The sequence below is a fragment of the Carcharhinus amblyrhynchos genome, chromosome 7, assembly GCF_965287045.1.
Source record: "Carcharhinus amblyrhynchos chromosome 7, sCarAmb.v2.hapA, whole genome shotgun sequence".
In the NCBI taxonomy this organism is placed as follows: domain Eukaryota; kingdom Metazoa; phylum Chordata; class Chondrichthyes; order Carcharhiniformes; family Carcharhinidae; genus Carcharhinus; species Carcharhinus amblyrhynchos.
In genome coordinates, this window is record NC_137330.1 from 65942601 (window position 1) to 65958653 (window position 16053).

At 41.3% G+C, this 16053-nt stretch overlaps 1 protein-coding gene across 1 annotated transcript in view; it reads right to left on the reverse strand.

Annotated features, from left to right (window-relative positions):
* The window catches only part of nkain2 (sodium/potassium transporting ATPase interacting 2), a 428338-nt gene that overhangs the window by 256139 nt on the left and 156146 nt on the right, over nucleotides 1-16053 (reverse strand). Inside the window, exon 2 of the mRNA XM_080193313.1 lies at nucleotides 5384-5521. Coding sequence (XP_080049439.1) covers nucleotides 5384-5521 — 138 coding nt within the window. The remainder of the gene's footprint in view (nucleotides 1-5383; nucleotides 5522-16053) is intronic.

Consider the following 16053-nt stretch of genomic DNA (forward strand, 5'->3'; position numbering starts at 1 on the left):
CACGATTCATTCATTTTCACACACATTCAACACTTTGAATTTTTTTTTAGGAGCATCCTAGCCAACATTCTTACACCAAGAGTTAAAAGACAGCAGTTTCTCCAGCTTGTAAACTTCACCCATACAGTTGAATGTCAAGAGTCAACATTGCAACCTTGCTGTCATTAAACTATAAAAAACAGACCCTTTCCCCGTTTCCATCATAAATTAATGCATCCTTTACCCCGCTTAATCCAATTTCCATTTTCCGAGCTATCTGCATTTTTCCTTTCTGTACTGATTCAAAATTTTAATTACCAATTCATATCCTTACTCAAACCCATTATCTCCTGCGAATACTTTTATCTGAATGTATCAACAGAGTGAAAAGTGGCAAAGTGAACATTCAGATTTCAACATCCCAATACTAATTCCACATCCCTTTAGACCACATTTGTTCTCACATTTAGCTTTTCACTGACTTCCAACAGATCCATGGGTAAAGTTTTTTTTAATCCAGATTTTGGATGCACACTCTTCAATTCTAATCGACAAATTTAAGAATCAATTAAAACACTTTCATATTTGTGTATGCCCTTTATGAATAAAGTACAAAATGCATTATCCCAGGTTGAACTCCAAGAAAAGGTAACATTTGAATGGGTTTAAAATCTCACTGATATCACAAATGTAAGAACTACAAACAACAAACTTAAAGCAGCATTCCCCTCAATGCCACAAAGATTTACGCAGCTTTCAGTTCAGCGCACAGAGCAGTGAATCTGACACGTGAAAAAGCAGGCTGCAAACAAAAGAATCACACCTTCTTAATCACACATACACAAAATGAGAGAGAAAAAAACCTCTCATTTGCAAGTTGGGAAGCGAGCTCACACATGCCCCAGATATCTTTTCCTTTCATATAGTATTTTAAGTTTTTTCTTTAGGTCGTTTCATTTTATCTTCCCTTTAACATGCTTCTGGTAATTCATCAAAAAGACTACGCCAGCCGGTAATTGAAAGGCATTAGGATTCATTTTTGAGCCCCAAACCCTGCTTGCTGCTTTTGCCTGTTTCCATGCTGTAAACCTTTCTGACTCTTTGACTCAGAGTCAATGGGTGCTCTTCGGATTGGCGGTTGGTGACTAGTGGAGTGCCCCAGGGATCGGTGCTGGGGCCTCAGCTATTTACCATTTATATAGATGATCTGGAGGAGGGAATCAAGTGTATGGTGTCGAAATTTGCTGATGACACCAAGGTTGGTGGAATGGCAAATTGTGCGGAGGGTGTGGAAAGTCTGCAGAGGGATCTAGATAGGCTGGGCGAATGGGCCAGGAACTAGCAAATGAAATTTAATGTTGGCAAGTGTGAAGTTGTCCACTTTGGTAGGAATAATGGTAGGAAGGACTACTACTTACATGGCAAAAAACTGCAGCATGCTATGGTGCAGAGGGATCTCGGGGTCCTTGTGCATGAGTCGCAAAAACCCAGCCTGCAGGTGCAGCAGGTGGTCAGGAAGGCTAATGGAATGCTGGCCTTCATAGCGAGGGGGATTGAATTTAAAAGTAGGGAGGTCTTGCTGCAACTGTACAGGGCACTGGTGAGGCCGCAGCTGGAGTACTGTGTGCAGTTTTGGTCGCCGCACTTACGCAAGGATATTTTGGCCTTGGAGGGAGTGCAGAGGAGGTTCACCAGGCTGATACCGGAGTTGAGGGGGTTGAGCTATGAGGAGAAGCTGAATAAACTAGGCTTGTACTCGTTAGAGATTAGAAGAATGAGGGGAGATCTCATTGAGACGTATAAGATGATGAATGGGATGGATAGGATAGAGGTGGAGAGGCTCTTCCTGCTCAGAAAGGACAGTAGGACTAGGGGGCACAGCCTCAAGATAAAGGGGGGGCGGTTTAGAATGGAGTTGAGGAGAAACTTCTTCACACAAAGGGTGGTGAATCTCTGGAATTCTCTGCCCGTTGAAGTGGTGGAGGCTGCCTCGCTAAATATATTTAAGACGCGGGTTGATAGGTTTTTGATAGGCAAGGGGATTAAGAGTTATGGGGAGAAGGTGGGAAAGTGGAACTGAGCCACTTCAGATCAGCCATGATCTTATTGAATGGCGGGGCAGGCTCGAAGGGCTAGATGGCCTACTCCTGCTCCTATTTCTTATGTTCTTACGTTCTTATGTTCTTATGATTCTGACTCTATTTTTGCCTTTTGCTTCTGACTGTACACTTTTTCCCTATAAAAGCTTTCACATTCCTTCTCTTATTGGAACACTGGTTCTCTAAACAGTGTCGACCATTCTTCACTTCATCTCTTGAAGTTTTCCTGTTTCTCCTCCAGCTCTTTGTGTAATCCACTCATGACTGTTTTTTGGTCATTTGTTTTTACTTTAAACTACACAATTTCCTCCCTTAACCTTCACATGCCCCTCTTTTAGAGGCCATCTTCTAGCCACTAACTTTGCAACTATAATGAGGCACAGTGCTTGGGACTAGCCCATATCTAGCACCTGTAAATGACCTGCATGCACCTCTCCCTGAGGAGCAACTTATTTAATGACAAATCATCAGTTTGGGCTTTGAGTGTGCCTTTACTCTGACAATGGTTGTAGTTCAGGAGCAGATTGTGTCCAGCAGGTGTATACTCCTCTTGCCCCATGGTTACCACCATTTTGGCCATTCCAGCAGCCAGAGGACATGTGGCAGAGGGCAACATCCACCAAACTGAGGATCTGGTGTTGGGTGCTACTTTCCCCAGTCATATCAAACAAAGAGTATCCTGGCCATTCTCACTTCTTGGATCAATGCTTGTGTTTGGACCTGGCATTGTCGATAAATCACAGTGTACATTTCGTAAGGCCCTGAAGGCAGCATTTAAATTTTCCGTCTCCATTTTGTCCCTCTCCATTATCTCCTCATTTCACTTACCATCCCACTTTAACTTATCACATTTTTTGCTTACATTCAGACAACTAGTACAAAAGCCCAGTGCATCTGTGCTTTTCAGCATTACATCAAACCTTCTCCCATCCCTCCTAGAGTTCATCAACCAGTTTACTATGGCCTCTTCATCACCGGCTTTCCTCTGTAACTCTGCTTTTTTCCCTAATCCTAACTATTTTATTAACTCCTCTTGTCTCTGGACTTGCACCTTATATGCCAGAAGTCATTAAGCTTTTATTAATCATAGCTTAACAAGAGAACTCTTCATCCATTTGTCAACCTTTTCCTACCTCTGGCTATCTCCTTAACTCAAGGCCCCAATACCTTAATTGATTTTGGTGATATACCTCATCATTAATTACATAGAACATAGAACACTACAGCACAAACAGGCCCTTCGGCCCACAAGTTGCGCCGATCACATCTATACCTTCCAAGCCATAGAATTATCTGTAACTCCCAATGCCATATACTCATCCAGAAGTCTTTTAAAAGACCCCAGTGAGTTCGCCTCTACCACCACCGATGGCAGCCAATTCCACTCACTGACCACCCTCTGAGTGAAAAACTTTCCCCTAACATCTCTTCTGTACTTGCTTCCCAGCACCTTAAACCTGTGTCCTCTCGTAGTGACCATTTCAGCCCTGGGAAATAGCCTCCGAGAATCCACCCTCTCTATTCCTCTCAACATTTTATAAACCTAATTCTTCCATACTCATATGGAATTTAGCCACTGTGTCAGTTAACTCACCAAAATTTAGGTGATTTTATCTCTTTCTTACTTTTCAGAGATTATAATTACAATTGACACAATCTCATCCAAATCCAATTAATTGGGAACTTTAAACAAAGCCATTTTAATTAAATCAGACAGTAGCTGCTCAGCTGATCAATCCGAGATAACTGTAGGTCACTCAGGAATGATCTTTGACCAAGATGTTCCTGATTTCTTCATTGGAACCCTTTTCATTGGTATGTATTTTTTGCCTTCTTTCTTGAGCACTGCTATGTGGGACTTTCCAGGCGTTTACATATTGAACATAGTTTGTTAAAGAGCTCATACAGAATCTTCTTCAGAATGCAGATTGGTTGGCTGGGTGCATGATCAGTTGTTGACTAGTTACCATATTTACAAGTTGACTTCCATTCACAGCCACATTAGTACTTCTTCCCATCCCACTGTGATTACCTATCTGGTTTCAATCAGTCTGCATTGAGTCCAACCAGTTTGCTGCGATTGCCAGTTTAATTGAACTTGATCTATTCAATTCACCAGGATCACTACAATTAATAAGCATTATTGTAATTAGCAAGTATATTTTCCATCTTGTTTTCCATAACAAACAGCGCTCTGAACTCACAACCAGTCTATTAACCCTTTCTTTACAATTTGTTTAAATTACTGATTTAAAAATGTATTAGTTACGGGTTTCTAGTCTTAAATGCATAGTGTCAAAAGAATATACAAACATACTACAAGTGTCAAAGGCAAAATGGAACATCTGCTTCTCCCTTTGCATGAAATTTCATCTCTCAAAAGATTCTCAACTACCTGCTCTATTTTCAATGCATTCAATTTTCATTGTGATCTTATTTTTGTATAAATAAACATTAGTACTCACAAATCAAAGATAGTCAATAATCACACATGGCATGTTCCAAATGAAGCAAAGCAAAAAGTCACTTTTCAGGGACTAATGTAAGAAAGTTGGGATGAAAATTTGTTCAGTGCACCCAACATGTATCAGAAGAACCTATCAAAGAACTGCACACAAGCCTCTCCCTGCTGGAGTTATGAAATTTCACAATGTGTGCTCTGCTGGATGGAGAAAAGTGGAATTTCTATCTATCCTTCCTACTTATATATGAGAAACTTGTTCTGTTCTTGCCTAAGACATTGGTAAACAGAATGATCAGTGATAAATGCAAAATGGTTCATTTTCAGACTATTCAGCGTATCTACGGTCATCTTTATTAGCTCTGAGATGGACAACATTAATGTAGCTATTGCTTACCTACTCACGAATGTTAAATATTGCCTTGTGTGCCTCAGCGTTTTGATTACTTAATTTTTGCAATTGTAGCTTCTACGTGTGTTTGATAAATCACATGCCGATTCAAAAACTGAACAAAGTAAATGTTTATTGTAAGGCCTTGGCTATCAATTTAAAACAATAGTCCATACATTCAGAAATATTACAGAAATCAATTTATGAAAGTAACTGGCCCTTTACATCAGTGTATCAAATGGTGGAAAATTATACGATTATTTAATATGTTTCAAATGGTTAATTCAAAGATGAAATAAGTGATTTGCGATCTTCTCGGCTCAATTTTACAGTTTAGTTACCTCTTTAGAGAGCACAAAAAATTAACATCCTTTTTGTGACAGCTTCACTGCCACCTTTATCTCTTGACTCAGGCGATTATACAGTTTTTAGGGCTACAAATGTTATACTCACCCTGATTATATATCGTTGTCTGAACTGGATAGTCCCAAAAAGGCCAAAAATGACTGTGACAATGTGAAGAAAATTGGCCAGGATAGGTGCCCATTGGTAGCCAAGAAAATCAAAGATTTGTCTCTCCAACGCACATATCTGTTTCAAAAACAATCAGAAGAACATCATAAATAAGATAACATTGCAGATGAATCTCAACAATAGGCTCCATCCTATTCAGATGCAGCATATGTGTTTCTGCTTTGATTCCTAGTTTTCAATCTAGTCTTCAAGTAGAGAATACACAATCTTGAATATCACAAACATAACAAAAACAAATATTTCTCTTGGGAATATGAAAATTCTTATTTCTTGGATTGTAACTGACCAACAGAAAATGGCTTTCAACTTCAGAAATTATTAAAAAGTTAATACATATGATACCTAGCTTGGATGAAGGGGGAGAAGGTATTGCAGCCAAATTTGCTGATGATGCAAAGATAGGTGGGAAAGCAAGTTGTGAGAAGGGCACAAAGTATCTCAAAGGGACTCTATAGATAGATTAAGTGAATAGGCAAAAATTTGGCAGATCAAATATAATGTGGGAAAATATGAGGTTATCCATTTTGGTATGGAGATTGGCAAAACAAAATATTACTTAAATGGAGAGCTGCAGTCAGAGAGATTTTTATGTCCTTGTACACTAGTCATAAAAAGAAGTATTCAGATATAGCAAGTCATTAGGAAGGCAAAGTGAGTGTTTGCCTTTGGTGCAAGGAAGGTAGAGTATAAAAGAAAGGAAATCTTGCTACAAATGCACAGGAATTGGTGAGCTTATACCTAGAGTACTGTATGCAGTTTGGGTCTCCTTCACTGAGAGAAGGATATACTTACATTGGAGCCAATTCAAAGAAAGTTCATTAGGTTATTCCTGGGATGTCTTCTGAGGAAAGAGTGAGTAGTTTGAGTTTGTGTTTATTGGAGTTTAGAAGAATGAAGATGATTTTCTTGAAACATAAAAAAGTTTCAGAGCGGACTTAATAGGGCAGATGCAGAAAAGATGTTTCTCCTGATGGGGAATCTGGAACCAATGGAATCTTTGGAATGATCTCTCCCAGAGAGCACTGGAAGCTGGATCATTAAATACCTTCAAGGTTGAGTTTGACAGATTTTTGATCTAGAAGGCAGTCAAAGTTATAGGGGATATGCGGGAAAGTGGAATAGAGACCATAATCTGATCAGCCATGACCTTATTGAATTGTGGAGCAACTTTGAGGGACTGAATGGTCTACTTTGAATCTTTTTTTGATATTACCATTTATATAGATGATCTGGAGGAGGGAACCGAGTGTATGGTGTCGAAATTTGCTGATGACACCAAGATTGGTGGAATGGCAAATTGGGCGGAGGGTGTGGAGAGTCTGCAGAAGGATCAAGACAGGCTGGGCGAATGGGCCAGGAACTAGCAAATGGAGTTTAATGTTGGCAAGTGCGAGGTGGTCCACTTTGGTAGGAATAATGGTAGGAAGGACTATTACTTGCGTGGCGAAAAACTGCAGCAGGCGACGGTGCAGAGGGATCTCGGGGTCCTTGTGCATGAGTCGCAAAAACCCAGCCTGCAGGTGCAGCAGGTGGTCAGGAAGGCTAATGGGATGCTGGCCTTCATAGCGAGGGGGATTGAATATAAAAGTAGGGAAGTCTTGCTGCAACTGTACAGGGCATTGGTGAGGCCGCAGCTGGAGTACTGTGTGCAGTTTTGGTCGCTGCACTTACGCAAGGATATTTTGGCCTTGGAGGGAGTGCAGAGGAGGTTTACTAGGCTGATACCGGAGTTGAGGGGGTTGAGCTATGAGGAGAGGCTGAATAAACTAGGCTTGTACTCGTTAGAGATTAGAAGAATGAGGGGAGATCTCATTGAGACATATAAGATGATGAATGGGATGGATAGGATAGAGGTGGAGAGACTCTTCCCGCTCAAAAAAGACAGTAGGACTAGGGGGCACAGCCTCAAGATAAAGGGGAGGCGGTTTAGAACGGAGTTGAGGAGGAACTTCTTCACTCAAAGGGTGGTGAATCTCTGGAGTTCTCTGCCCGTTGAAGTGGTGGAGGCTGCCTCGCTAAATATTTTTAAGATGCGGGTTGATGGGTTTTTGATAAGCGAGGGGATTAAGGGTTATGGGGAGAGGGTGGGAATGTGGAACTGAGCCACGACAGATCAGCCATGATCTTATTGAATGGCGGGGCAGGCTCGAAGGGCTAGATGGCCTACTCCTGCTCCTATTTCTTATGTTCTTATGTTTATATCCTTATGTTCTAAAATTGTTATCATTCAAGCATCACACGTTTGTTCCCTCATGTGTTACGAAATCCAAAGTTAATTAAGGTAGTCTTGGAACTATTAACCAAAAATTTAAATAGGAATGTTGGTGTTGGAATTGTGCTATGAAGTTGACAAACAACAGTTCTAAAGAATTCACATATTTCTATTTTTTTACTCGGAAAGGCATTAAGACTTAACATGACATGGATTAAGATGCATTTCAGATATTGCCATTCCTGTACTATCATTACTGGATCAATATTCTGAAATTTCTTACATAGCAACATTGTGGTACCACTATCCTTAGAAGGACAACAGTGGTTCAAAGAGAAAACCTAAGGCCTTTCTCTCTGGACAGTGAGCGATGAACAATAAAAGCAACTATTATCATCCATACCCTGATAACTTACATTTAAAAATGTTTGAGAAAGAGAGACCATAAGGCTGGAAGAATTTGTTAAGTTTAATGATTATCTCCCAATATGAGTAGTTGGGTGGTAATTAGTAGTTTTAGGCATTATCTGAAGTTAACACTACTGTGCAAAGCATAGAAAACCAGTTAACAAAATAGTCTGTTCTGCATCCAAACTGTAATTGCTAAAAAAAGGAACAGCAGCCTTTGCCAAGTTAGTTCTGGGCTTGACTGACCTCAGAGTTCAGATATGAATGAGAGCAGCATTCATTTAGATGTCCTTCACCATGAAGGGGTGGGATGAGGAAGCCATGTCTAGATGGATGCAAAACTACAAAGAAGATGTTGACTAGATGGATCACTGCAACCTATTTACAGATCCATACAGGCACAGTTGATGCAGGCTCCAGGCAATCTTGCCTTTCTACTGGCTCTTGTCCAGATGAGTGGAACTGGCACAAGTTAGGCCAGGGCCAGGAGGGGCAACAGCCAGAGCGACAAGTGGCAAGGGAGCCTCAGGAAGTTCAAGATGCTTGTGACCTGGGGCCAGTGTGATGGCAAGCATTGGCCTGAACTCAGGTATATCACAGGCACTGCATCAACAGCAGATATGAGAAAGGAAATGTCAGAGGTGCTGTAGAGCACCCTGGATTGTGGTAATATGGTAAAAAGTCTGACAACACCAGGTTTTGGTGTTGTCAGACTTTTTACTGTGTTTACGCCAGTCCAACGCCGGCATACCCACATTGTGGTAATATGCCAGCTGCTCTACAAAGATCCGAATCTACAAGAACTTGGAGGCAATCACATACCAGTGGCATTAAAGGTCATCCTGCCCCCAAACCTCTTTGAAAGAGTTTCCTGCCAGGTCTTCACTGGAGACTTGTGCAGCATTTCCAAATGTGGAGATGCCAGTGTTGGACTGGGGTAAACGCAATAAGAAGTCTCACAACACCAGGTTAAAGTCCAGCAGGTTTATTTGCAGCAAACGCCACTAGCTTTCAGGAAGCTAATGGTGTTTGTTACAAATAAACCTGTTGAGCTTTAACCTGGTGTGGTGAGACTTCTTATTGTGTTTACCCCAGTCCAACGCCAGCATCTCCACATCATGACTACCATTGATACCACAAACTGCTGGCTCCAAGTGGAGAGGATCTCCAAGAAGATCGTGCATATCAACACAGACATCAAGTTTCTACAAAGATGCAAGAAAGCAGACAAGATATCGAAAAGTGTTCCAAAAGCTCGTGGTATTTGCTACAAATAAACCTGTTGGACTTTAAGCTGGTGTTGTGAGACTTCTTACAGCATTTCCAGGTCAGCAATGCACAAGTGTATCCAGGAGGCGATCAATGCTGTGTTCAGGAGAATGCATCGATTTATCAAAGTCTGGAACGCAAGAGTGGGGCAGCCAGAGCGTTGGATTTTGCAGCAATCAGGATAATCACATGCGCAAGGGACTATTGACTGCATACATGATTTTGACAGCTGAAACAAAAACAGAAAATGCTGGGAAATCTCAGCAGGTCTGAGAGTATCTGTGGGATGCTGTCAGACCTGCTGAGATTTCCCAGTGTTTTCTCTTTTTCTTTCAGATTCCAGCATTTGCAGTATTTTGCCTTTTATTACATTGAGCGTTCCCTGGCATCAGCCAGATACTCCTTGCTTAAGTTTCTTTCTACTTTCCTTATATTCCACACTTGCTTTGTGTGTTCTTAGCCTCCGAGCTTTAACAAATGCTTTCTTTTTCTCTTTGACTAGCCTCACAATATCTCTTGTTATCCAAGGTTCCCAAAACTTGCCATACTTATCCTTCATCCTTACAGGAATGTGCTGGACCTGAATCCCTGTCAACTTACACTTGAAAGCCTCCCACATGCCAGACGTTGATTTGCCCTCAAACGTCTGTCCCCAATTTACATTCTTCAGTTCCTGTCTAATATTGTTGTAATTAGCCTTCCCCCAATTTAGCACCTTAACTTGAGGACTACACTTATCTTTATCCATCAGTTCCTTAAAGCTTACGGAATCGTGGTCACTGTTCCCGAATTGCTCCCTGACTGAAACATCAACTACTTAGCCAGGCTCAATCCCCAATACCAGGTCCAGTATGGCCCCTTCCCGAGTTGGACTATGTACATACTGTTTCAGGAAGCCCTCCTGGATGCTCCTTACAAACTCTGCCCCATCCACGCCCCTAGCACTAAGTGAGTCCCAGTCAATATAGGGGAAATTAAAATCTCCCACCACAACAACCCTGCCAAAATCTGCCTACATATCTGTTCCGCAATCTCCCACTGGCAGTTGAATGGCCTATAGTAAACCCCCAACATTGTGACTACACCTTTCCTATTCCTGACCTCTATCCATATTGCCTTGCTGCATGAGTCCTCTGAGGTGTCCTCCTGGAGTATGCTGTGATATTCTCCTTAACCAGTAGTGCAACTTCCCCACCCCCTTTTACATTCCTCTCTATCCCGTCTGAAACATCTATATCCTGAAATTTAAGCTGCCAATCCTGTCCTTGTCTTAACCAAGTTTCTGTGATGACAATTACATCGTAGCTCCTAGTACTAATCCAAGCTCTAAGTTCATCTGTCTTACCTGTTACACTTCTCGCATTGAAACAATTGCACTTCAGTCCACCAGACCCTCTCTGATTAGCAATCACACCCTGCCTGCTGTTTTTCTGAGTCTTACTGGCCCTACTCTCTCATTCCCCTTCAGCTAATTCACTTTTGCTTTGGGTCCCACCCCCTCTGCCAAGCTAGCTTAAATCCTCCCATGTGACATTAGCAAAACTCTTGGCCAGAATATTTGTGCCCCTGCAGTTTAGATGCAACCCATCCTTCTTGTACAGGTCCCATCTGCCCCGGAAGAGACCCCAATGATTCAGATATCTGAAACCCTCCCTCCTACAGCATCTGTTTAGCCACATGTTGAGCTACACTATCTGCCTATTCCTGGCCTCACTAGCACGTGGCACAGGGAGTAATCCTGAGATTACAGCCCTGGGAGTCCTGCTTTTTAACTTTCTATCTACCTCCCTGAACTGCTGCTGCAGGACTTCATCACTCTTCCTGCCTAGGTCGTTAGTACCAATATGTACCACAACCTCTGGCTGTTCACCTCTCCCTTCAGAATGCTTTCTGTCCATTCAGAGATATCCTGGACCCTGGCACCAGGGAGGCAACATACCATCCTGGTTGTGGTGCAAAAATTCACAAGAAGCTTGTGGGCAAGTGACTTGTAATGTCCAGCTTTCAAAATTGCACAGGTTCATGGGATTTTTCATATAAACAGCAACATGTATGTCTACATTCAGCTTTGTACTCTTCTAACTTGTCCAATATTCAAAGGTTATTTACTTACCTGTACTGTTAAAATATTAGCGGAAGCTGTTAGTGAATTTTGGAAGCTGAGCTTGATCAATTTGAATGTTTGTCTTTTGTGTGATGAATGCAGGAAAGCAGTGATATCAATATTATACAGTATTTCCTAATGAACCAGTGAGTATCCATGGTTTCAGAGTTGCTAAATGTGCTTTCATATGCTATCTTTCACTTGCACATATTTAAGGTCAAAGCCAGCCAAGTAACTGCGAACTGTATAAGATCTAAGTTTTAGCATTTATGCTAATTATCCTTATTGAACAGATGCCTGCACTATTGAACTGCCTCCAGCCTAGTGAATAATAAATTAAAGAACCTTTCCTCTATAACATGGTTGTAATCCTGGATCAAGGTTTTAACATTATGGTGTTTATTATTTGCAACTGACATCATGAACAAAGTTACATTTCTATAAAACAGTGAATAATATATATTCTGCTTGTCTGTCATTTTCACAAACTGCTCACGAAGAAGCCAATCTCAAGAGAGATTTGTTCATCAATTTGTAAACTAAGCAAGAATTGCAGTAATTTGCTGAATCAAAGTCCTTCTAAATTAAGGATAAAAAGCGAAATAGCTTGCTAATACAGTTTAGTTCTGAAATGAATGGTACAATAAAATCTCTATAGAATTGAATTACAACATAAAACATACTGTAGGTAATTTCCAAAGAATCAGAAAGTAAATATGTTGTTCTTGCTAAGTACCTGTCTCATGTTACACCTTCTATAATTAATGGCCTTATTCCCATGTCTTAATCTGCATATAGCAAACAGAAGGCAAAATTGATAACTGATGTTTCTCCATCTGTTTTCTAAATAAATGTTGTCAACTAAAGAGGACTGGTTCCAGGCACAGTATTGGGACCTATTTATTGACACACAATGCACCCCATGTTTTGAACCCCTATGTTTTAATTTAGTATGTTGTGAATAGCATGATAAAGCCTCTGTGATATATCCCCAACATTGTCTGTTGCCTGGACATTAGCCACAACAGAGACAGTTAACTTGGTATAGAAACTTTCTCCGCAACTTAATATTATGAGTATATTAGGTAAAGCATTAGCTTTGTCACTAAAGCAGCAAATCTTCAGTAATACAGGATTTCTTTCAATCCATAGCGACATTGCGCTCCCTGCTGATTTCATAGAATCACGCTCTATTATTTGGGCAGGCTTGTGGGCAGTTTATATTTTCTTGCAGTGCCTATGGAGAGGAGATTTGTTGCAATTTACCATTATGTAATGGGCTGGTGATGCTAGTTGAAGATCTATAATGTCTTTTTCTGTTACTTGAATTTGCATTTTTGACCACTAAAAATAACTCCTACAATTTTAACTTGTCATAGCACATAGGAGGAGTGGACTCTAGGATTGCAATAGAATTTCCTGTGTGCTGTTTTACTAAAATAATGGCAAAAGATATGTTATTTGCATTACATTCATCAGGAACAAAGGCACCCGAGACTAATAAGTGATTGAGAATGAGGTCAAGCGTACTATTATGTCATATTGATTTCCTCGTCCTTTGATTCAGACAGTGGTAGTTCTACATGGCACCCTTCATGCTAGAAATTTAAACTGCCCATCCAAAACATTTTTAAAGTTTATTTATTAATGTCACAAGTAGGCTTACATTAACACAGCAATGAAGTTACTGTGAAAATTCCCCAGTCGCCACAATCTGGCACCTGTTCGGGTACACTGGTGGAGAAATTAGCATGGCCAATGAACTTAACCAGCACATCTTTCGGACTGTGAGAGGAAACCAGAGCACCTGGAGGAAACCCACGCAGACGTGGAGAGAACGCGCAAACTCCGGCACAGACAGTGATCTAAGCCAGGAATCGAACCTGGGTCCCTGGCATTGTGAGGCAGCACTCTAACCAGTGTGCCGCCCCAATTCCGTGTCTTTGTTTCTCTCAATGCTTTCCTCAGATAAGGTATAGAGATAGCGAGATACTTATTCAGTGATTGAAGAGGCTGGTGGGTTATTATCATCAGGCACTTTCTTTGACTTTTTTCAATTTGAAGAAATCATATTTCATGGAGTTTGGAGTTAATATTGCGATTTTGAGAACTACTCGCCCCTCACTGTTCCCAGTAAAAAAAGTATACATACACAGATCGTGTTGGAGAAGTCAGGACGTTAGCTAGTTGGTGTGATTCTGCAGCACAACCAAGACAGGCTTTTACTTTACAATTCTGCAGCACAGTTACATGCAAAGACACAGATACAGACCATTCAGTTCACACTGACATTTACACTCCACTTGAGCCTCCTCCCATCTTTCCCATTCTATAACCACGTGTTCCCTTCTTCCCTTGTCTAGCTTCCCCTTAACTCCATCTATACTATTCCGTTCAACTTGTGCTAGCGAGTTCCATGTTCTTATCATTCTTTGGATAAAGAAGTTTGATTTCCCTATTGGATTTCTTGATGACTATCTTAAATTGATGGTCTCCTCCCCATAAGATGAAACATTATCTCTGTATCCACTCTGTGAAAACATTTTATAATTTTAAAAACTTTGATTAGTTTGTCCCTCAGGCTTCTTTTTTCCAAGAGAGAAGGGATTCAGCCTGTCATTCCTTGCTTTATATGTATACCCATGTGTTTCCAGTACCTTCCTTATAAATCTTCTTTGCACTCTCTCCCTTCCCTCTATATTTTGTAATATGGTGACCAAAACTGCAATACCCATCTGTTCTGGCTCCCACCAATGGAAAGGGGCCACTCACATTTGCATAACAACCACCCTTCTTACCCTCCCAATCACTGCCACACTCCCTACCCTCACCATGCCTCTATTGCTGCTCCAGTTTGGTGACTGATTACCGTCTCAGCAATATCTACTGCTCCCAGGGACTGAAAAGCTAACAGCCATATGGAAGGCTGGCAGCTCTTGAAGGTGAGACATCCTGCTTCATGGGGACAGAGCCATGACTTCAGGCCATGAACTGCCTGATTTTACAGTAAAATGTTATTGTAGCTTCCAGGGCCGTCAGACACAGGCTCAGCTCTGACTTTCCAGATGGTGGGCAAGTCCATTGCTTCAAGATTTAATCCTTGACTGTGTTTTGGATTCCAAAGTCTGAATCGTGAATGAAGTTGTGAACAGCAGAGGTCACAGCATTGATGCTTGTGGAACACCACTTGTGGGACACCACATTCTGCCGCTCTGAACAACAATCCTTTACTCCCACTCTGCTTTCTGTCTTGAAGCCAGCTAACAATTAATTTTCATTGAGGGCTTCTGTACTCTACAATCAGGTTGAAATGAGGGTTAGAAGCTTTCACTATGAACTGTTAGCCTCAGAGAATACCACTGACAATGCAGTATTCCTTCAGTACTGCACTGAAGTGATTTTTGTGCTCGACTCCGGGAGTGGGACTTGAACGCACAATTTTCTCAGAGGCGCGAGTGCTACCAACTGAGTCACGGCTGTAATGTGAGAGACAGCAAAGTATGACTTTTGGAAAATTGGGGTTGATTTCATTGAACCTACAGTGGGAAGAATAGATTACAGACAGACCAACCAGAAAGAGAAGATATTCTTTACTTCCTTCTTTCCCCCTTCTCTGCTGCTCACTGCAACCAAGTAATAAGGGCCACTCATTCCCTGCTGAATTTTGCAACTTTATAGAGCACTTTTATAGTACAAACCACCAAACACTTGTACAAACTCAGGGGTGGTAATGTGGGGATAATTTTTAGAGAGCTGTAGCTTTCCCCTAATAGCAATAATTAATAAAAATCTATCAATCTCAGATTTAAAGTTAACAATTGGATGCAGCAAACCAATGGAAATTTGGAGAAATGCTCTGGTGAGTATTGTGGAGCTTGCCTTTAGTGGACCAGGCCACAGAACTGTTATTTTGGAACACTAGCTATTTGCTCCCTGACGTTCCTAGTGGGAGTATGGATCTTGTTGTAGAATGCTGTCCATGTGTATTTGGATGATGGAGGGCTATGATGAGCCACAAGAGCTGGAAGTCCTTGTCACCCAAATAGACAGACTCTGATTTGTTGTGGTGGCTGAAATATGGCAGGAATTGTTGTCTGGTGCAGGATAAAAGAATTGTGGCTGCTACAGGTTAGCGGGCATTCACATTGTGCTCAGTGCATGGGTGCACACCAACTGTATGCTAAGGGGACGGTGCCCTTTGTGGTTCAAAACAATTTCCTGTTCATAAGAGGTGTCTATAGAGGAAGATGCCATGGTTTCCTACTCCATTAGAAATCTTGTTATGCTGGAGAAGCCAAACATCCATCGTGATATCTTGGCAGGACAAAAACACTTGTGCATAAACACAAGTTTGAGTACCCAATTCAACTGGTTAATTCTGATTTTCATTTATGTACACACATATATATGTAAATGGCCACAACAGAGTGCTATTACACTCCCCCCTCCTTAAACAAAAAAGTTACAATGGGAAGGAACTTCTGGATCTTCACATCAGTAATGCTGCCAACAATGTAACTGCGCCATGTGTTTCCCGGCAGCATAGGGTGGAATGAATGAAAAATCCCACTGACAGCAACAGAAAATACTGCTGCC